The sequence below is a fragment of the Alosa pseudoharengus genome, unplaced genomic scaffold, assembly GCF_046254945.1.
Source record: "Alosa pseudoharengus isolate Yale_2024_CS ecotype anadromous, Long Island Sound unplaced genomic scaffold, YU_APseudo_1.1 YU_APseudo_1.1_scf_17, whole genome shotgun sequence".
Lineage (NCBI taxonomy): Eukaryota > Metazoa > Chordata > Actinopteri > Clupeiformes > Clupeidae > Alosa > Alosa pseudoharengus.
Window position 1 is genome coordinate 16449993 of NW_027468640.1, and position 24834 is coordinate 16474826.

At 43.7% G+C, this 24834-nt stretch overlaps 1 protein-coding gene, 1 long non-coding RNA gene and 1 pseudogene across 2 annotated transcripts; all 3 read left to right on the plus strand.

Annotated features, from left to right (window-relative positions):
* The first annotated feature begins 94 nt into the window (after window positions 1–94).
* On the plus strand, window positions 95–10789 carry LOC143127015 (uncharacterized; annotated as a pseudogene).
* Window positions 10790–16764: 5975 nt separating this feature from the next.
* LOC143127299 (uncharacterized) lies at window positions 16765–17945 on the plus strand. Its single transcript, XR_012987563.1, has 3 exons — window positions 16765–17021; window positions 17727–17791; window positions 17928–17945. It is a non-coding gene; the product is annotated as an uncharacterized LOC143127299 (long non-coding RNA).
* Window positions 17946–21083: 3138 nt separating this feature from the next.
* LOC143127016 (uncharacterized) lies at window positions 21084–24554 on the plus strand. Its single transcript, XM_076288317.1, has 7 exons — window positions 21084–21740; window positions 22412–22476; window positions 22613–22779; window positions 22935–23053; window positions 23382–23446; window positions 23974–24131; window positions 24451–24554. Exons 1-7 carry the CDS (start codon window positions 21084–21086, stop codon window positions 24540–24542), a joined length of 1323 nt encoding a protein of 440 aa, XP_076144432.1. The 3' UTR covers window positions 24543–24554.
* Window positions 24555–24834: the final 280 nt, after the last annotated feature.

Below are 24834 nucleotides of genomic sequence, written 5' to 3' on the forward strand. Positions count from 1 at the left end.
CAACAGCAGCACCAACAACAACAACAGCAGCGCCAACAACAACAACAACAACAGCAGAACCAACAACAACAACAGAAGCGGAAACGACAACAACAACAACAGCAGCGCCAACAACAACAACAGCAGCACCAACAACAACAACAGAAGCGGAAACGACAACAACAACAACAACGACACCAACAACAGCAGCGCCAACAACAACAACAACAACAGCAGCACCAACAACAACAACAGAAGCGGAAACGACAAGAACAACAACAGCAGCGCCAACAACAACAACAGCAGCGCCAACGACGACAACAACAGCAGCGGAAACGACAACAACAACAACAGCAGCGCCAACAACAACAACAGCAGCGCCAACGACGACAACAACAACAGCAGCACCAACAACAACAACAGAAGCGGAAACGACAACAACAACAACAGCAGCACCAACAACAACAACAGAAGCGGAAACGACAACAACAACAACAGCAGCGCCAACAACAACAACAGCAGCACCAACAACAACAACAGAAGCGGAAACGACAAGAACAACAACAGCAGCGCCAAGAACAACAACAGCAGCGCCAACAACAACAACAGCAGCACCAACAATGACACCAACAACAACAACGACACCAACAACAGCAGCGCCAACAACAACAACAGCAGCACCAACAACAACAACAGCAGCGCCAACAACAACTACAACTGAACCAACAACAACCACAATTGCACCAACGACTACAACAGAGGTAACAACAACCACAACTGAACCAACAACAACCACAATTGTACAAACTACTTCAACCACAAATGAACCAACGACTACAACAGAACAAACAACAGCAGCACCAACAACAACCACAATTGAACCAACAACCACCACTGAGATAACAACAACCACAAATAAACCCACAACTACAACTGAGGGAACAACAACAACAGCAGCACCAACAACAACAACAGGAGCGGAAACGACAACAACAACAACAGCAGCGCCAACAACAACAACAGCAGCACCAACAACAACAATGACACCAACAACAACAACGACACCAACAACAGCAGCGGAAACGACAACAACAACAACAGCAGCACCAACAACAACAACAGCAGCACCAACAACAACAATGACACCAACAACAACGACACCAACAACAGCAGCGGAAACAACAACAACAACAACAACAGCAGCACCAACAATGACACCAACAACAACAACGACACCAACAACAGCAGCGCCAACAACAACAACAACAACAGCAGCACCAACAACAACAACAACAGCAGCACCAACAACAACAACAACAGCGGAAACGACAACACCAACAACAGCAGCACCAAAGACAACAACAGCAGCACCAACGACAACAACAGCAGCACCAACGATAGCAGCGGAAACGACAACAACAACAACAACAACAGCAGCACCAACAACAACAACAGAAGCGGAAACGACAACAACAACAACAGCAGCGCCAACAACAACAACAGCAGCACCAACAACAACAACAGAAGCGGAAACGACAACAACAACAACAACGACACCAACAACAGCAGCACCAACAACAACAACAGCAGCGCCAACAACAACAACAACAACAACAGCAGCACCAACAACAACAACAGCAGCGCCAACAACAACAACAACAACAACAGCAGCACCAACAACAACAACAGAAGCGGAAACGACAACAACAACAACAGCAGCGCCAACAACAACAGCAGCACCAACAACAACAACAGAAGCGGAAACGACAACAACAACAACAACGACACCAACAACAGCAGCGCCAACAACAACAACAACAACAGCGGAAACGACAACAACAACAACAGCAGCGCCAACAACAACAACAGCAACGCCAACGACGACAACAACAACAGCAGCACCAACAACAACAACAGAAGCGGAAACGACAACAACAACAACAACGACACCAACAACAGCAGCGCCAACAACAACAACAACAACAGCAGCACCAACAACAACAACAGAAGCGGAAACGACAACAACAACAACAGCAGCACCAACAACAACAACAGAAGCGGAAACGACAACAACAACAACAACGACACCAACAACAGCAGCGCCAACAACAACAACAGCAGCACCAACAACAACAACAGAAGCGGAAACGACAACAACAACAACAGCAGCGCCAACAACAACAACAGCAGCGCCAACAACAACTACAACTGAACCAACAACAACCACAATTGCACCAACGACTACAACAGAGGTAACAACAACCACAACTGAACCAACAACAACCACATTTGTACCAACTACTTCAACCACAAATGAACCAACGACTACAACAGAACATACAACAGCAGCACCAACAACAACCACAATTGAACCAACAACCACCACTGAGATAACAACAACCACAAATAAACCCACAACTACAACTGAGGTAACAACAACAACAGCAGCACCAACAACAACAACAGGAGCGGAAACGACAACAACAACAACAGCAGCGCCAACAACAACAACAGCAGCACCAACAACAACAATGACACCAACAACAACAACGACACCAACAAAAACAGCGGAAACGACAACAACAACAACAACAGCAGCACCAACGACAACAACAGCAGCACCACCAACAACAACAGCAGCACCAACAACAACAACAGCAGCGCCAACAACAACAACAACAACAGCAGCACCAACAACAACAACAGAAGCGGAAACGACAACAACAACAACAGCAGCGCCAACAACAACAGCAGCACCAACAACAACAACAGAAGCGGAAACGACAACAACAACAACAACGACACCAACAACAGCAGCGCCAACAACAACAACAACAACAGCGGAAACGACAACAACAACAACAGCAGCGCCAACAACAACAACAGCAGCGCCAACGACGACAACAACAACAGCAGCACCAACAACAACAACAGAAGCGGAAACGACAACAACAACAACAACGACACCAACAACAGCAGCGCCAACAACAACAACAACAACAGCAGCACCAACAACAACAACAGAAGCGGAAACGACAACAACAACAACAACGACACCAACAACAGCAGCGCCAACAACAACAACAACAACAGCAGCACCAACAACAACAGAAGCGGAAACGACAAGAACAACAACAGCAGCGCCAAGAACAACAACAGCAGCGCCAACAACAACAACAGCAGCACCAACAACAACCACAATTGCACCAACGACTACAACAGAGGTAACAACAACCACAACTGAACCAACAACAACCACAATTGTACCAACTACTTCAACCACAAATGAACCAACGACTACAACAGAACATACAACAGCAGCACCAACAACAACCACAATTGAACCAACAACCACCACTGAGATAACAACAACCACAAATAAACCCACAACTACAACTGAGGTAACAACAACAACAGCAGCACCAACAACAACAACAGGAGCGGAAACGACAACAACAACAACAGCATCGCTAACAACAACAACAGCAGCACCAACAACAACAATGACACCAACAACAACAACGACACCAACAACAGCAGCGGAAACGACAACAACAACAACAGCAGCACCAACGACAACAACAGCAGCACCAACAACAACAACAGCACCAACAACAACAACAGCAGCGCCAACAACAACAACAACAACAGCAGCACCAACAACAACAACAGAAGCGGAAACGACAACAACAACAACAGCAGCGCCAACAACAACAACAGCAGCACCAACAACAACAACAGAAGCGGAAACGACAACAACAACAACAGCAGCGCCAACGACGACAACAACAGCAGCGGAAACGACAACAACAACAACAGCAGCGCCAACAACAACAGCAGCGCCAACGACGACAACAACAGCAGCGGAAACGACAACAACAACAACAGCAGCGCCAACAACAACAACAGCATCGCCAACAACAACTACTACTGAACCAACAACAACCACAATTGCACCAATTACTTCAACCACAAATGAACCAACAACTACAACTGAGACAACAACTTCAACCACAATTGAGCCAACTACTTCAACTGAGGTAACAACAACCACAACTGAGACAACAACTTTAACCACAAATGAACCAACGACTACAACAGAGGTAACAACAACCACAACTGAACCAACAACAACCACAATTGTACCAACTACTTCAACCACAAATGAACCAACGACTACAACAGAACAAACAACAGCAGCACCAACAACAACCACAATTGAACCAACAACCACCACTGAGATAACAACAACAACAACAGCAGCACCAACAACAACAACAGGAGCGGAAACGACAACAACAACAACAGCAGCGCCAACAACAACAACAGCAGCACCAACAACAACAATGACACCAACAACAACAACGACACCAACAACAGCAGCGGAAACGACAACAACAACAACAACAGCAGCACCAACAACAACAACAGAAGCGGAAACGACAACAACAACAACAGCAGCGCCAACAACAACAACAGCAGCACCAACAACAACAACAGAAGCGGAAACGACAACAACGACAACAATGACACCAACAACAGCAGCGCCAACAACAACAACAACAGCAGCACCAACAACAACAACAGAAGCGGAAACGACAACAACAGCAGCGCCAACAACAACAACAGCAGCGCCAACAACAACAACATCAGCACCAACAATGACACCAACAACAACAACGACACCAACAACAGCAGCGCCAACAACAACAACAACAGCAGCACCAACAACAACAACAGAAGCGGAAACGACAACAACAACAACAGCAGCGCCAACAACAACAGCAGCGCCAACAACAACTACAACTGAACCAAAAACAACCACAATTGCACCAATTACTTCAACCACAAATGAACCAACAACTACAACTGAGACAACAACTTCAACCACAATTGAGCCAACTACTTCAACTGAGGTAACAACAACCACAACTGAGCCAACAACTTTAACCACAAATGAACCAACGACTACAACAGAGGTAACAACAACCACAACTGAACCAACAACAACCACAATTGTACCAACTACTTCAACCACAAATAAACCAACGACTACAACAGAACAAACAACAGCAGCACCAACAACAACCACAATTGAACCAACAACCACCACTGAGATAACAACAACCACAAATAAACCCACAACTACAACTGAGGTAACAACAACAACAACAGCAGCACCAACAACAACAACAGGAGCGGAAACGACAACAACAACAGCAGCGCCAACAACAACAGCAGCACCAACAACAACAATGACACCAACAACAACAACGACACCAACAACAGCAGCGGAAACAACAACAACAACAACAACAGCAGCACCAACAATGACACCAACAACAACAACAGCAGCTGAAACGCCAACAACAACAACAGCAGCAGTGGCAACAACAACAACAACAGCAGCGGAAATGACAACAACAACAACAGCAGCGCCAACAACAACAACAGCAACAACAACAACAACAGCAGCGGAAACGACAACAACAACAACAGCAGCGCCAACAACAACAACAGCAGCACCAATAACAACAACAACAGCGGAAACGACAACAACAACAGCAGGACCAACAACAACAACAGTAGCGGAAATGACAACAACAGCAGCGGAAATGACAACAACAACAACAGCAGCGCCAACGACGACAACAACAACAGCAGCGGAAACGACAACAACAACAACAGCAGCGCCAACGACGACACCAACAATGACACCAACAACAACAACGACACCAACAACTGCAGCGCCAACAACAACAACAGAAGCGAAAACGACAACAACAGCAGCGGAAACGACAACAGGAGCGGAAACGACAACAACAACAACAGCAGCGCCAACAACAACAACAGCAGCACCAACAACAACAATGACACCAACAACATCAACGACACCAACAACAGCAGCGGAAACGACAACAACAACAACAGCAGCGCCAACGACGACAACAACAACAGCAGCGGAAACGACAACAACAACAACAGCAGCGCCAACAACAACAACAACAACAGCAGCGCCAACAACAACAACAGCAGCACCAATAACAACAACAACAGCGGAAACGACAACAACAACAGCAGGACCAACAACAACAACAGTAGCGGAAATGACAACAACAGCAGCGGAAATGACAACAACAACAACAGCAGCGCCAACGACGACAACAACAACAGCAGCGGAAACGACAACAACAACAACAGCAGCGCCAACGACGACACCAACAATGACACCAACAACAACAACGACACCAACAACTGCAGCGCCAACAACAACAACAGAAGCGAAAACGACAACAACAGCAGCGGAAACGACAACAGGAGCGGAAACGACAACAACAACAACAGCAGCGCCAACAACAACAACAGCAGCACCAACAACAACAATGACACCAACAACATCAACGACACCAACAACAGCAGCGGAAACGACAACAACAACAACAGCAGCGCCAACGACGACAACAACAACAGCAGCGGAAACGACAACAACAACAACAGCAGCGCCAACAACAACAACAACAACAGCAGTATCAACAACAACAACAGAAGCGGAAACAACAACAACAGCAGCGCCAACAACAACAACAGCACCAACAATGACACCAACAACAACAACGACACCAACAACAGCAGCGCCAACAACAACAACAACAACAGCAGCGCCAACAACAACAACAACAACAGCAGCACCAACAACAACAACAGAAGCGGAAACGACAACAACAACAACAGCGCCAACAACAACAACAACAACAGCAGCGCCAACAACAACAACAACAACAGCAGCACCAACAACAACAACAGAAGCGGAAACGACAACAACAACAACAGCAGCAACAATGACACCAACAACAACAACGACACCAACAACAGCAGCGCCAACAACAACAACAGCAGCGCCAACAACAACAACAACAACAGCAGCACCAACAACAACAACAGAAGCGGAAACGACAACAACAACAACAGCGCCAACAACAACAACAACAACAGCAGCGCCAACAACAACAACAACAACAGCAGCACCAACAACAACAACAGAAGCGGAAACGACAACAACAACAACAGCAGCGCCAACGACGACACCAGCAGCGCCAACAACAACTACAACTGAACCAACAACAACCACAATTGCACCAATTACTTCAACCACAAATGAACCAAATACTAAAACTGAGGCAACAAGAACCACAATTCAGACATCAACTTCCACCACAAATGAACCAAAAACTATTACTGAGGTAAAAATATCCACAACTGAGCCACCATCTTCAAATATAATTGAACCAACATCAACCACAATTGAGGAAACAACAACCACAATCGAGATAAAAACAACCACAATTGAGGCAACAACAACCACATTTGAACCAACAACAACTACAATTGTGCCAACTACTTCAACCACAAATGAACCAACGACTACAACAGAGGCAACAACAACCACAAATGGGGCAACAACAACCACATTTGAACCAACAACAACCACAATTGAACCAACAACCACCACTGAGATAACAACAACCACAATTGAGCCAACATCTTCAAGCACAAATGAACCAACAACTACAACTGAGACAACAACTTCAACCACAATTGAGCCAACTACTTCAACTGAGGTAACAACAACCACAACTGAGCCAACAACTTTAACCACAAATGAACCAACGACTACAACAGAGGTAACAACAACCACAACTGAACCAACAACAACCACAATTGTACCAACTACTTCAACCACAAATGAACCAACGACTACAACAGAAGAAACAACAGCAGCACCAACAACAACCACAATTGAACCAACAACCACCACTGAGATAACAACAACAACAACAGCAGCACCAACAACAACAACAGGAGCGGAAACGACAACAACAACAACAGCAGCGCCAACAACAACAACAGCAGCACCAACAACAACAATGACACCAACAACAACAACGACACCAACAACAGCAGCGGAAACGACAACAACAACAACAACAGCAGCACCAACAACAACAACAGAAGCGGAAACGACAACAACAACAACAGCAGCGCCAACAACAACAACAGCAGCACCAACAACAACAACAGAAGCGGAAACGACAACAACGACAACAATGACACCAACAACAGCAGCGCCAACAACAACAACAACAGCAGCACCAACAACAACAACAGAAGCGGAAACGACAACAACAGCAGCGCCAACAACAACAACAGCAGCGCCAACAACAACAACATCAGCACCAACAATGACACCAACAACAACAACGACACCAACAACAGCAGCGCCAACAACAACAACAACAGCAGCACCAACAACAACAACAGAAGCGGAAACGACAACAACAACAACAGCAGCGCCAACAACAACAGCAGCGCCAACAACAACTACAACTGAACCAAAAACAACCACAATTGCACCAATTACTTCAACCACAAATGAACCAACAACTACAACTGAGACAACAACTTCAACCACAATTGAGCCAACTACTTCAACTGAGGTAACAACAACCACAACTGAGCCAACAACTTTAACCACAAATGAACCAACGACTACAACAGAGGTAACAACAACCACAACTGAACCAACAACAACCACAATTGTACCAACTACTTCAACCACAAATGAACCAACGACTACAACAGAACAAACAACAGCAGCACCAACAACAACCACAATTGAACCAACAACCACCACTGAGATAACAACAACCACAAATAAACCCACAACTACAACTGAGGTAACAACAACAACAACAGCAGCACCAACAACAACAACAGGAGCGGAAACGACAACAACAACAACAGCAGCGCCAACAACAACAGCAGCACCAACAACAACAATGACACCAACAACAACAACGACACCAACAACAGCAGCGGAAACAACAACAACAACAACAACAGCAGCACCAACAATGACACCAACAACAACAACAGCAGCTGAAACGCCAACAACAACAACAGCAGCAGTGGCAACAACAACAACAACAGCAGCGGAAATGACAACAACAACAACAGCAGCGCCAACAACAACAACAGCAACAACAACAACAACAGCAGCGGAAACGACAACAACAACAACAGCAGCGCCAACAACAACAACAGCAGCACCAATAACAACAACAACAGCGGAAACGACAACAACAACAGCAGGACCAACAACAACAACAGTAGCGGAAATGACAACAACAGCAGCGGAAATGACAACAACAACAACAGCAGCGCCAACGACGACAACAACAACAGCAGCGGAAACGACAACAACAACAACAGCAGCGCCAACGACGACACCAACAATGACACCAACAACAACAACGACACCAACAACTGCAGCGCCAACAACAACAACAGAAGCGAAAACGACAACAACAGCAGCGGAAACGACAACAGGAGCGGAAACGACAACAACAACAACAGCAGCGCCAACAACAACAACAGCAGCACCAACAACAACAATGACACCAACAACATCAACGACACCAACAACAGCAGCGGAAACGACAACAACAACAACAGCAGCGCCAACGACGACAACAACAACAGCAGCGGAAACGACAACAACAACAACAGCAGCGCCAACAACAACAACAACAACAGCAGCGCCAACAACAACAACAGCAGCACCAATAACAACAACAACAGCGGAAACGACAACAACAACAGCAGGACCAACAACAACAACAGTAGCGGAAATGACAACAACAGCAGCGGAAATGACAACAACAACAACAGCAGCGCCAACGACGACAACAACAACAGCAGCGGAAACGACAACAACAACAACAGCAGCGCCAACGACGACACCAACAATGACACCAACAACAACAACGACACCAACAACTGCAGCGCCAACAACAACAACAGAAGCGAAAACGACAACAACAGCAGCGGAAACGACAACAGGAGCGGAAACGACAACAACAACAACAGCAGCGCCAACAACAACAACAGCAGCACCAACAACAACAATGACACCAACAACATCAACGACACCAACAACAGCAGCGGAAACGACAACAACAACAACAGCAGCGCCAACGACGACAACAACAACAGCAGCGGAAACGACAACAACAACAACAGCAGCGCCAACAACAACAACAACAACAGCAGTATCAACAACAACAACAGAAGCGGAAACAACAACAACAGCAGCGCCAACAACAACAACAGCACCAACAATGACACCAACAACAACAACGACACCAACAACAGCAGCGCCAACAACAACAACAACAACAGCAGCGCCAACAACAACAACAACAACAGCAGCACCAACAACAACAACAGAAGCGGAAACGACAACAACAACAACAGCGCCAACAACAACAACAACAACAGCAGCGCCAACAACAACAACAACAACAGCAGCACCAACAACAACAACAGAAGCGGAAACGACAACAACAACAACAGCAGCAACAATGACACCAACAACAACAACGACACCAACAACAGCAGCGCCAACAACAACAACAACAACAGCAGCACCAACAACAACAACAGAAGCGGAAACGACAACAACAACAACAGCGCCAACAACAACAACAACAACAGCAGCGCCAACAACAACAACAACAACAGCAGCGCCAACAACAACAACAACAACAGCAGCACCAACAACAACAACAGAAGCGGAAACGACAACAACAACAACAACAGCGCCAACGACGACACCAGCAGCGCCAACAACAACTACAACTGAACCAACAACAACCACAATTGCACCAATTACTTCAACCACAAATGAACCAAATACTAAAACTGAGGCAACAAGAACCACAATTCAGACATCAACTTCCACCACAAATGAACCAAAAACTATTACTGAGGTAAAAATATCCACAACTGAGCCACCATCTTCAAATATAATTGAACCAACATCAACCACAATTGAGGAAACAACAACCACAATAGAGATAAAAACAACCACAATTGAGGCAACAACAACCACATTTGAACCAACAACAACTACAATTGTGCCAACTACTTCAACCACAAATGAACCAACGACTACAACAGAGGCAACAACAACCACAAATGGGGCAACAACAACCACATTTGAACCAACAACAACCACAATTGAACCAACAACCACCACTGAGATAACAACAACCACAATTGAGCCAACATCTTCAAGCACAAATGAACCAACAACTACAACTGAGACAACAACTTCAACCACAATTGAGCCAACTACTTCAACTGAGGTAACAACAACCACAACTGAGCCAACAACTTTAACCACAAATGAACCAACGACTACAACAGAGGTAACAACAACCACAACTGAACCAACAACAACCACAATTGTACCAACTACTTCAACCACAAATGAACCAACGACTACAACAGAAGAAACAACAATTGAACCAACAGCAACCACAATTGAGGTAACAAAGACCACAAATGAACCAACTACAACCACAAATAAACCCACAACTACAACTGAGGTAACAACAACAACAACAGCAGCACCAACAACAACAACAGAAGCGGAAACGACAACAACAACAACAGTAGCGCCAACAACAACAGCAGCACCAACAATGACACCAACAACAACAACGACACCAACAACAGCAGCGCCAACAACAACAACAGAAGCGGAAACGACAACAACAACAACAGCAGCGCCAACAACAACAACAACAACAGCAGCACCAACAACAACAACAGAAGCGGAAACGACAACAACAACAACAGCAGCGCCAACGACGACACCAGCAGCGCCAACAACAATTACAACTGAACCAACAACAACCACAATTGCACCAATTACTTCAACCACAAATGAACCAAATACTAAAACTGAGGCAACAAGAACCACAATTCAGACATCAACTTCCACCACAAATGAACCAAAAACTATTACTGAGGTAAAAATAACCACAACTGAGCCACCATCTTCAAATATAATTGAACCAACATCAACCACAATTGAGGAAACAACAACCACAATAGAGATAAAAACAACCACAATTGAGGCAACAACAACCACATTTGAACCAACAACAACTACAATTGTGCCAACTACTTCAACCACAAATGAACCAACGACTACAACAGAGGCAACAACAACCACAAATGGGGCAACAACAACCACATTTGAACCAACAACAACCACAATTGAACCAACAACCACCACTGAGATAACAACAACCACAATTGAGCCAACATCTTCAAGCACAAATGAACCAACAACTACAACTGAGACAACAACTTCAACCACAATTGAGCCAACTACTTCAACTGAGGTAACAACAACCACAACTGAGCCAACAACTTTAACCACAAATGAACCAATGACTACAACAGAGGTAACAACAACCACAACTGAACCAACAACAACCACAATTGTACCAACTACTTCAACCACAAATGAACCAACGACTACAACAGAAGAAACAACAATTGAACCAACAGCAACCACAATTGAGGTAACAAAGACCACAAATGAACCAACTACAACCACAAATAAACCCACAACTACAACTGAGGTAACAACAACAACAACAGCAGCACCAACAACAACAACAGAAGCGGAAACGACAACAACAACAACAGTAGCGCCAACAACAACAGCAGCACCAACAATGACACCAACAACAACAACGACACCAACAACAGCAGCGCCAACAACAACAACAGAAGCGGAAACGACAACAACAACAACAGCAGCGCCAACAACAACAACAACAACAGCAGCACCAACAACAACAACAGAAGCGGAAACGACAACAACAACAACAGCAGCGCCAACGACGACACCAGCAGCGCCAACAACAATTACAACTGAACCAACAACAACCACAATTGCACCAATTACTTCAACCACAAATGAACCAAATACTAAAACTGAGGCAACAAGAACCACAATTCAGACATCAACTTCCACCACAAATGAACCAAAAACTATTACTGAGGTAAAAATATCCACAACTGAGCCACCATCTTCAAATATAATTGAACCAACATCAACCACAATTGAGGAAACAACAACCACAATAGAGATAAAAACAACCACAATTGAGGCAACAACAACCACATTTGAACCAACAACAACTACAATTGTGCCAACTACTTCAACCACAAATGAACCAACGACTACAACAGAGGCAACAACAACCACAAATGGGGCAACAACAACCACATTTGAACCAACAACAACCACAATTGAACCAACAACCACCATTGAGATAACAACAACCACAATTGAGCCAACATCTTCAAGCACAAATGAACCAACAACTACAACTGAGACAACAACTTCAACCACAATTGAGCCAACTACTTCAACTGAGGTAACAACAACCACAACTGAGCCAACAACTTTAACCACAAATGAACCAACGACTACAACAGATGTAACAACAACCACAACTGAACCAACAACAACCACAATTGTACCAACTACTTCAACCACAAATGAACCAACGACTACAACAGAAGAAACAACAATTGAACCAACAGCAACCACAATTGAGGTAACAAAGACCACAAATGAACCAACTACAACCACAAATAAACCCACAACTACAACTGAGGTAACAACAACAACAACAGCAGCACCAACAACAACAACAGAAGCGGAAACGACAACAACAACAACAACAGCAGCGCCAAAAACAACAGCAGCACCAACAATGACACCAACAACAACAACGACACCAACAACAGCAGCGCCAACAACAACAACAACAGCAGCGCCAACAACAACAACAACAACAACAACAGCAGCACCAACAACAACAACAGAAGCGGAAACGACAACAACAACAACAGCGCCAACAACAACAACAACAACAGCAGCGCCAACAACAACAACAACAACAGCAGCACCAACAACAACAACAGAAGCGGAAACGACAACAACAACAACAGCAGCAACAATGACACCAACAACAACGACACCAACAACAGCAGCGCCAACAACAACAACAGAAGCGGAAACGACAACAACAACAACAGCAGCGCCAACAACAACAACAGCAGCACCAACAACAACAACAGAAGCGGAAACGACAACAACAACAACAGCAGCGCCAACGACGACACCAGCAGCGCCAACAACAACTACAACTGAACCAACAACAACCACAATTGCACCAATTACTTCAACCACAAATGAACCAAATACTAAAACTGAGGCAACAAGAACCACAATTCAGACATCAACTTCCACCACAAATGAACCAAAAACTATTACTGAGGTAAAAATATCCACAACTGAGCCACCATCTTCAAATATAATTGAACCAACATCAACCACAATTGAGGAAACAACAACCACAATAGAGATAAAAACAACCACAATTGAGGCAACAACAACCACATTTGAACCAACAACAACTACAATTGTGCCAACTACTTCAACCACAAATGAACCAACGACTACAACAGAGGCAACAACAACCACAAATGGGGCAACAACAACCACATTTGAACCAACAACAACCACAATTGAACCAACAACCACCACTGAGATAACAACAACCACAATTGAGCCAACATCTTCAAGCACAAATGAACCAACAACTACAACTGAGACAACAACTTCAACCACAATTGAGCCAACGACTACAACAGAGGTAACAACAACCACAACTGAACCAACAACAACCACAATTGTACCAACTACTTCAACCACAAATGAACCAACGACTACAACAGAAGAAACAACAATTGAACCAACAGCAACCACAATTGAGGTAACAAAGACCACAAATGAACCAACTACAACCACAAATAAACCCACAACTACAACTGAGGTAACAACAACAACAACAGCAGCACCAACAACAACAACAGAAGCGGAAACGACAACAACAACAACAGTAGCGCCAACAACAACAGCAGCACCAACAATGACACCAACAACAACAACGACACCAACAACAGCAGCGCCAACAACAACAACAGAAGCGGAAACGACAACAACAACAACAGCAGCGCCAACAACAACAACAACAACAGCAGCACCAACAACAACAACAGAAGCGGAAACGACAACAACAACAACAGCAGCGCCAACGACGACACCAGCAGCGCCAACAACAATTACAACTGAACCAACAACAACCACAATTGCACCAATTACTTCAACCACAAATGAACCAAATACTAAAACTGAGGCAACAAGAACCACAATTCAGACATCAACTTCCACCACAAATGAACCAAAAACTATTACTGAGGTAAAAATAACCACAACTGAGCCACCATCTTCAAATATAATTGAACCAACATCAACCACAATTGAGGAAACAACAACCACAATCGAGATAAAAACAACCACAATTGAGGCAACAACAACCACATTTGAACCAACAACAACTACAATTGTGCCAACTACTTCAACCACAAATGAACCAACGACTACAACAGAGGCAACAACAACCACAAATGGGGCAACAACAACCACATTTGAACCAACAACAACCACAATTGAACCAACAACCACCACTGAGATAACAACAACCACAATTGAGCCAACATCTTCAAGCACAAATGAACCAACAACTACAACTGAGACAACAACTTCAACCACAATTGAGCCAACTACTTCAACTGAGGTAACAACAACCACAACTGAGCCAACAACTTTAACCACAAATGAACCAACGACTACAACAGAGGTAACAACAACCACAACTGAACCAACAACAACCACAATTGTACCAACTACTTCAACCACAAATGAACCAACGACTACAACAGAAGAAACAACAATTGAACCAACAGCAACCTCAATTGAGGTAACAAAGACCACAAATGAACCAACTACAACCACAAATAAGCCAACAACAGCAGCACCAATGACAACAACAGCAGCACCAACAATGACACCAACAACAACAGCGCCAACAACGACACCAACAACAGCAGCGCCAACAACAACAGCAGCACCAACAACGACACCAACAACAGCAGCACCAACAACAACAGCGCCAACAACAACAACAACAACAGCAGCACCAACAACGACACCAACAACAGCAGCGCCAACAACAACAACAGCAGCGCCAACAACAACAACAGCAGCACCAACGACGACACCAACAACAGCAGCGCCAACAACGACAACAACAACAACAGCAGAGCTAACAATGACACCAACAACAACGACAACAGCAGCGCCAACAACGACAACAACAACAACAGCAGAGCTAACAATGACACCAACAACAACGACAACAGCAGCGCCAACAACAACAACAGCAGCGCCAACGACAACAACAACAGCAGAGCTAAAAACGACACCAACAACAGCAGCACCAACAACAACATCAACAGCAGCGCCAACAATGACACCAACAACAGCAGCGCCAACAACAAATATAGCAGCGTCAACGACGACAACAACAACAGCAGCACCAATGATAACAACAACAACAGCAGCGCAAACAACGACACCAACAACAGCAGCGCCAACAACAACAACAGCAGCGCCAACGACAACATCAACAGTAGCGCCTACAACGACACCAACAACAGCAGCGCCAACGACAACAACATCAACAGCAGCACCAACAACGACACCAACAACAGCAGCGGCAACAACAAATATAGCAGCGCCGACGACAACAACAACAGCAGCACCAATGACAACAACAACAACAGCAGCACCAACGACAACAACAACAGCAGCACCAATGACAACAACAACAGCAGCGCCAACAACAACAACACCAGCGCCAACAACAACAACAGCAGTGCCAACGACGACACCAACAACAGCAGCACCAACGACAACAACAACAACAGCAGCGCCAACAACACCAACAACAGCAGCGCCAACAACAACAACAGCAGTGCCAACGACGACACCAACAACAGCAGCACCAACGACAACAACAACAACAGCAGCGCCAACAACGACAACAACAACAGCAGCGCCAACAACAACAACAGCAGCATCTCCAATGACCACTCCACGTTACATAGTTACAATGAGCTTTGTGATGACCAAAACCTACATTGCTGATTACAGCAACCCCAAAACTGAAGCTTACCAGATGCTAGCTGCTTCCATTGTTAGCTGGGTAAGGCTAATTTACAATTACTGTTTCAGTCACTTTAAGTCATTTGATTTGCCTAAAATACAAAAAATGTTTTACCTTTGAGAAGAAGACATTAAATCAGACATATATATAATATATACATATAATAAGTAAGGGATAATGTATAGAACGCCGGTCATTATTGGGAAAATAACTCCCGACAGGGCAACCGGACCACGACGCGCAGCAGTGGCATTTGCTGAGAAACAAATAGTTTGGAACACCACACGCTGAACTTGACTCAAACATTCTTTAGAACACAGCGGATCAACTCTGCCCTACAAAGCCAAAGTGCAGTAACTGCATTTTTTGTGAAATTCACTTTTTTACACCAATATAAAATGCCATATCCTCCGTTCAATCAAATTTCCGTAGATACTGCACTTTGGCTTTGTAGGGCAGAACTGTCTGCTTTCACTTTTGAATGAAGTTTCAGTCCTTGCGTAGTGATATGAAATACCTGAATTAGAAGCACAAACTCCGTTGCCATTGACAGCGGTCATTATTTTTTTCAGAGGTCCTTTCCTCGGAAATAATGACCGCTAGAACTTTGGGAAATCCCATTCAAGTCAATGGAGCGTTCTACTTGCCTTGTGAAGAGCCGTGTAATAAGACAGATAATATTGTTTGTAATGCTATAAGACTGGATTCGTTCCCATTAGCCTAATGATAATTCTGTGTTCACAGTCCACACCAATCTACCAAGCGAAATATGGGTCAAGGTTCTTCCGAGTCGTTGTCATATCGCTGAGGTAAGTTAGGCCCTACTCATTTTCTCCAGCAACAATCAGTTATTTTGCATATGGTAATGGCCATGGCTTTGATCAAAGTCGACCGTTCAACAAACACATTCATAATGAGTTTTATTTTCTCTCTTTTTCTAAAAAGGGCCGTGGCCCGTTATCGTGCAGACAACACAGAGGCAGAGATGAATGTGGAGTTTGATCAGTCTGTACCAGACACTGTCCCTGACACAACGGAGGTGCTCGAGCAACTGAAAGAGCAGCCCAGCCCCGCCAACCTGTCTGTGGACACAAGCACAATCTCTGTTCTCCGTGAGTTTCTCGTTTTTTTAACAAAGCTAAGTATCAAACATCAGACTGATCTTAACTGTAGCATTTTATGCTCACACACACACACAACTACACACACACACACACACACACACACACCACACACGTACAATTACTTACCACAAGTTATTTTGTTTCACAGACGAGCCACAGATGATTGCCAATGTTCCGTTCACCATCACCAATGAGTCTTCTGCCATTACTCTGGCCGCTGTCAACTCAACTGCCTACCGTGATACGACATCTAAAATTAAATCTGAGGTGAGTCTGCAATAATAAATTTATGACAAAATAGAAGATTGTATTGATTATACAATGTTTGTCTGGCAAAAGTACGAGTTAGTTAAGTCTAGGTCTAAAGCATATAGGTTACATATAGGTCAATACATTGTTGAAATCATTCTAAGAAGAACAAATTGAAATTCAAATCAAGTTGAAATCCTTTTAACTTGGTGCGTAATGATTCGGGTTACAAGTGGTTATTTCGATTGTAATCGTTGAATTTGGCTATATTAACATTACTTGGTCTCTTTTCACTAGTCGCTTGCAGTCTGAATGACGTTTAACTCTATTTGATTCCCCTTTTCAGCTGGAGCCCTTCTTTTTGGAAGATTACTCTACAAACTTTGTCTCTTTGAACCCCACAACATACACGTAATTATCTTTTAATGATCTTTTATTGATATTGTATAGATATGCTATCCCCAAAATATACACAGGTAACACTTATAAACCCAATACCCATTAATCATTATAAACACATTCATAAGAATGCTATAAAGCATTCATAACACCTCATAATTATTAGCATAATTCTATACATAACTTTTCCACAGTCATGACTGGATTGCTTAAGTAATATGCTATTGTACAGGTTGAACTATCACAATGCTTATTCTACAACATTGTAACTCAGAGTGTAGTAATAGATATATATAAGTGACGATCATTATAATGCATTTGGAATACTTTAATTCTTTTATGAATGTGTTTATAGTCCTTTATGGATACTGAGTGTTATCAACAAACAATAAACATGAAAGTAGCACTAGCATCAACGTTATTTTGACATGTTCTGAATTTATATTCAAATAAATTCCCCGATGGATTGTACTTAGTTGATACTTGGTGTCAACCAATCAGTGAAGCCCTTCTAATTAATCACGTTTTTTTCCCTCAGGGATGGGACAGTTTACGCAAACTCCTATGTAACCCAATCAAACCTCTACTTCACATACAACGCCACATTACCAAGTGCAACCGCCATATACAACACCATGGTGCGAGCAGCAGCAAGTGGCAACCTGACTATTAACATTGTCTCAGTGAATGGCACAGGTGAGTTTATTTGAACACTATATCCAATCCAATCATTTCTTAACTGACAGCCACCTCTAATTTCTTTGTGAGTGCTATATGGAGATATTTGGTGCCAGCGGTCTAGATTTCTAATGTGACTGCATCTCTTCTTTGTGAAACAATGCTTGTTGTCAAATATTTTTTAACTTATCTACCAATATTGCCCTGCCTAAACCATTAATGGGTGTTATTACATCGTGTTCTCGTCTGTCCTATTATGTGAACAAATGACGTTTTTACCTAATCTGGGTGTTGTCCACCTAACATTGTCCACCTAACATTGACACCAACAACAGCAGCACTAACAACAACGACAACAGCAGCGCAAACAACGACACCAACAACAGCAGCGCCAACAAAAACAACAGCAGCACCAACAACGACACCAACAACAGCAGCGCCAACAAAAACAACAGCAGCACCAACAACGACACCAACAACAGCAGCGCCAACAGTAGAGCTAACAACGACACTAACAACAGCAGCACCAACAGCAACGACAACAGCAGCGCCAACAACAACAACAGCGGCGCCAACAATGACACCAACAACAGCAGCACCAACGACAACAGCAGCGCCAACAGTAGAGCTAACAACGACACTAACAACAGCAGCACCAACAACAACGGCAACAGCAGCGCCAACAACAAAAACAACAACAGCAGCGCCAACAATGACACCAACAACAGCAGCACCAACGACAACAGCAGCGTCAACGACGACAACAACAACTGCAGCACCAATGTCAACAGCAGCGCCAACAACAACAACAGCAGCAGGGCCAACAACAACAACAACAGCAGAGCCAACAACAACAGCAGAGCCAACAACAACAGCAGCGCCAACAAAAACAACAGCAGCACCAACAACGACACCAACAACAGCAGCGCCAACAACAAATATAGCAGCGCCAACGACGACAACAACAACAGCAGCACCAATGACAACAACAACAACAGCAGCGCAAACAACGACATCAACAACAGCAGCGGGAACAACAACAGCAGCACCAACGACAACAACAACAGCAGCACCAATGACAACAACAACAACAGCAGCACCAACGACAACAACAACAGCAGCACCAATGACAACAACAACAGCAGCGCCAACAACAACAACAACACCAGCGCAAACAACGACACCAACAACAGCAGCGCCAACAACAACAACAGCAGTGCCAAAGACGACACCAACAACAGTAGCACCAACAACAACGACAACAGCAGCGCCAACAACAACAACAACACCAGCGCAAACAACGACACCAACAACAGCAGCGCCAACAACAACAACAGCAGTGCCAACGACGACACCAACAACAGTAGCACCAACAACAACGACAACAGCAGCGCCAACAACAACAACAACAACAGCAGAGCTAACAATGACACCAACAACAGCAGCACCAACAACAACGACAACAGCAGCGCCAACAACAACAACAACAACAGCAGCGCCAACGACAACAACAACAGCAGAGCTAAAAACAACACCAACAACAGCAGCACCAACAACAACATCAACAGCAGCGCCAACAACGACACCAACAACAGCAGCGCCAACAACAAATATAGCAGCGTCAACGACGACAACAACAACAGCAGCACCAATGATAACAACAACAACAGCAGCGCAAACAACGACGCCAACAACAACAACAACAACAGCAGCGGCAACAACAACAACATCAACAGTAGCGCCTACAACGACACCAACAACAGCAGCGGGAACAACAAATATAGCAGCGCCAACGACGACAACAACAACAGCAGCACCAATGACAACAACAACAACAGCAGCACCAACGACAACAACAACAGCAGCACCAATGACAACAACAACAGCAGCGCCAACAACAACACCAGCGCAAACAACAACACCAACAACAGCAGCGCCAACAACAACAACAGCAGTGCCAACGACGACACCAACAACAGCAGCACCAACGACAACAACAACAACAACAGCAGCGCCAACAACGACAACAACAACAACAGCAGCGCCAACAACAACAACAGCAGCATCTCCAATGACCACTCCACATCACCGTTCACCATCACCAACGACAACAACAACAACAACAGCAGCAGCGCCAACAACGACAACAACAACAGCAGCGCCAACAACAACAACAGCAGCATCTCCAATGACCACTCCACGTTACATAGTTACAATGAGCTTTGTGATGACCAAAACCTACATTGCTGATTACAGCAACCCCAAAACTGAAGCTTACCAGATGCTAGCTGCTTCCATTGTTAGCTGGGTAAGGCTAATTTACAATTACTGTTTCAGTCACTTTAAGTCATTTGATTTGCCTAAAATACAAAAAATGTTTTACCTTTGAGAAGAAGACATTAAATCAGACATATATATAATATATACATATAATAAGTAAGGGATAATGTATAGAACGCCGGTCATTATTGGGAAAATAACTCCCGACAGGGCAACTGGACCACGACACGCAGCAGTGGCATTTGCTGAGAAACAAATAGTTTGGAACACCACACGCTGAACTTGACTCAAACATTCTTTTGAACACAGCGGATCAACTCTGCCCTACAAAGCCAAAGTGCAGTAACTGCATTTTTTGTGAAATTCACTTTTTTACACCAATATAAAATGCCATATCCTCCGTTCAATCAAATTTTCGTAGATACTGCACTTTGGCTTTGTAGGGCAGAACTGTCTGCTTTCACTTTTGAATGAAGTTCCAGTCCTTGCGTAGTGATATGAAATACCTGAATTAGAAGCACAAACTCCGTTGCCATCCTCGGAAATAATGACCGCTAGAACTTTGGGAAATCCCATTCAAGTCAATGGAGCGTTCTACTTGCCTTGTGAAGAGCCGTGTAATAAGACAGATAATATTGTTTGTAATGCTATAAGACTGGATTCGTTCCCAATAGCCTAATGATAATTCTGTGTTCACAGTCCACACCAATCTACCAAGCGAAATATGGGTCAAGGTTCTTCCGAGTCGTTGTCATATCGCTGAGGTAAGTTAGGCCCTACTCATTTTCTCCAGCAACAACCAGTTATTTTGCATATGGTAATGGCCATGGCTATGATCAAAGTCGACCGTTCAACAAACACATTCATAATGAGTTTTATTTTCTCTCTTTTTCTAAAAAGGGCCGTGGCCCGTTATCGCGCAGACAACACAGAGGCAGAGATGAATGTGGAGTTTGATCAGTCTGTACCAGACACTGTCCCTGACACAACGGAGGTGCTCGAGCAACTGAAAGAGCAGCCCAGCCCCGCCAACCTGTCTGTGGACACAAGCACAATCTCTGTTCTCCGTGAGTTTCTTGTTTTTTTAACAAAGCTAAGTATCAAACATCAGACTGATCTTAACTGTAGCATGTTATGCTCACACACACACACACACACACACACACACACACACACACACACACACGTACAATTACTTACCACAGGTTATTTTCTTTCACAGACGAGCCACAGATGATTGCCAATGTTCCGTTCACCATCACCAATGAGTCTTCTGCCATTACTCTGGCCGCTGTCAACTCAACTGCCTACCGTGATACGACATCCAAAATTAAATCTGAGGTGAGTCTGCAATAATACATTTATGACAAAATAGAAGATTGTATTGATTATACAATGTTTGTCTGGCAAAAGTACGAGTTAGTTAAGTCTAGGTCTAAAGCATATAGGTTACATATAGGTCAATACATTGTTGAAATCATTCTAAGAAGAACAAATTGAAATTCAAATCAAGTTGAAATCCTTTTAACTTGGTGCGTAATGATTCGGGTTACAAGTGGTTATTTCGATTGTAATCGTTGAATTTGGCTATATTAACATTACTTGGTCTCTTTTCACTAGTCGCTTGCAGTCTGAATGACGTTTAACTCTATTTGATTCCCCTTTTCAGCTGGAGCCCTTCTTTTTGAAAGATTACTCTACAAACTTTGTCTCTTTGAACCCCACAACATACACGTAATTATCTTTTAATGATCTTTTATTGATATTGTATAGATATGCTATCCCCAAAATATACACAGGTAACACTTATAAACCCACTACCCATTAATCATTATAAACACATTCATAAGAATGCTATAAAGCATTCATAACACCTCATAATTATTAGCATAATTCTATACATAACTTTTCCACAGTCATGACTGGATTGCTTAAGTAATATGCTATTGTACAGGTTGAACTATCACAATGCTTATTCTACAACATTGTAACTCAGAGTGTAGTAATAGATATATATAAGTGACGATCATTATAATGCATTTGGAATACTTTAATTCTTTTATGAATGTGTTTATAGTCCTTTATGGATACTGAGTGTTATCAACAAACAATAAACATGAAAGTAGCACTAGCATCAATGTTATTTTGACATGTTCTGAATTTATATTCAAATAAATTCCCCGATGGATTGTCCTTAGTTGCTACTTGGTGTCAACCAATCAAGTGAAGCCCTTCTAATTAACCACGCTTTTTTTCCTCAGGGATGGGACAGTTTACGCAAACTCCTATGTAACCCAATCAAACCTCTACTTCACATACAACGCCACATTACCAAGTGTAACCGCCATATACAACACCATGGTGCGAGCAGCAGCAAGTGGCAACCTGACTATTAACATTGTCTCAGTGAATGGCACAGGTGAGTTTATTTGAACACTATATCCAATCCAATCATTTCTTAACTGACAGCCACCTCTAATTTCTTTGTGAGTGCTATATGGAGATATTTGGTGCCAGCGGTCTAGATTTCTAATGTGACTGCATCTCTTCTTTGTGAAACAATGCTTGTTGTCAAATATTTTTTAACTTATCTACCAATATTGCCCTGCCTAAACCATTAATGGGTGTTATTACATCGTGTTCTCGTCTGTCCTATTATGTGAACAAATCACGTTTTTACCTAATCTGGGTGTTGTCCACCTAACATTGTCCACCTAACATTGTTTGTCGCCCTGCAGCCGTCAGCTCAGGAGACATCACCAGCAGGATCAGTCTTGAAACCACCTTCAGCCTCACCCTCCTGGCCATCATTGCCACGCAGTCCTGGTAGACGCCCCGTGTACCTGCCCCCCCCCCCCCCCAATACTCCCCATCAACTCCCCATGAAGGAAATGTTTCCACTTTTGACATTTGACAGGCATTACATTTGCATAGCCCGGATTGACTGAAGGCCTGTAAACACAGGAAAAGGGGTTGCAATGGACTTTGTTTTTATTGAAATGACCAATAGTATAATTTTATGCTGTATCATTCATTATGTAGTGTCAGTGATTATTATGACCGCCGCACAGCGAAGCGGCGGTCATATAGGTTTAGTCAGATTTTTTTCTTTTTTTTTTTTC

What these genes read in the sequence shown, in the direction of transcription:
- LOC143127016 (XM_076288317.1), top strand. Translation starts at nt 21,084, where the DNA reads ATGATAACAACAACAACAGCAGCGCAAACAACGACGCCAACAACAACA. An exon ending in GTCGTTGTCATATCGCTGAG is followed by an intron (nt 22,477 to 22,612) that starts GTAAGTTAGGCC and finishes TTTTCTAAAAAG; the next exon opens with GGCCGTGGCCCGTTATCGCG. An exon ending in TTGAACCCCACAACATACAC is followed by an intron (nt 23,447 to 23,973) that starts GTAATTATCTTT and finishes TTTTTTCCTCAG; the next exon opens with GGATGGGACAGTTTACGCAA.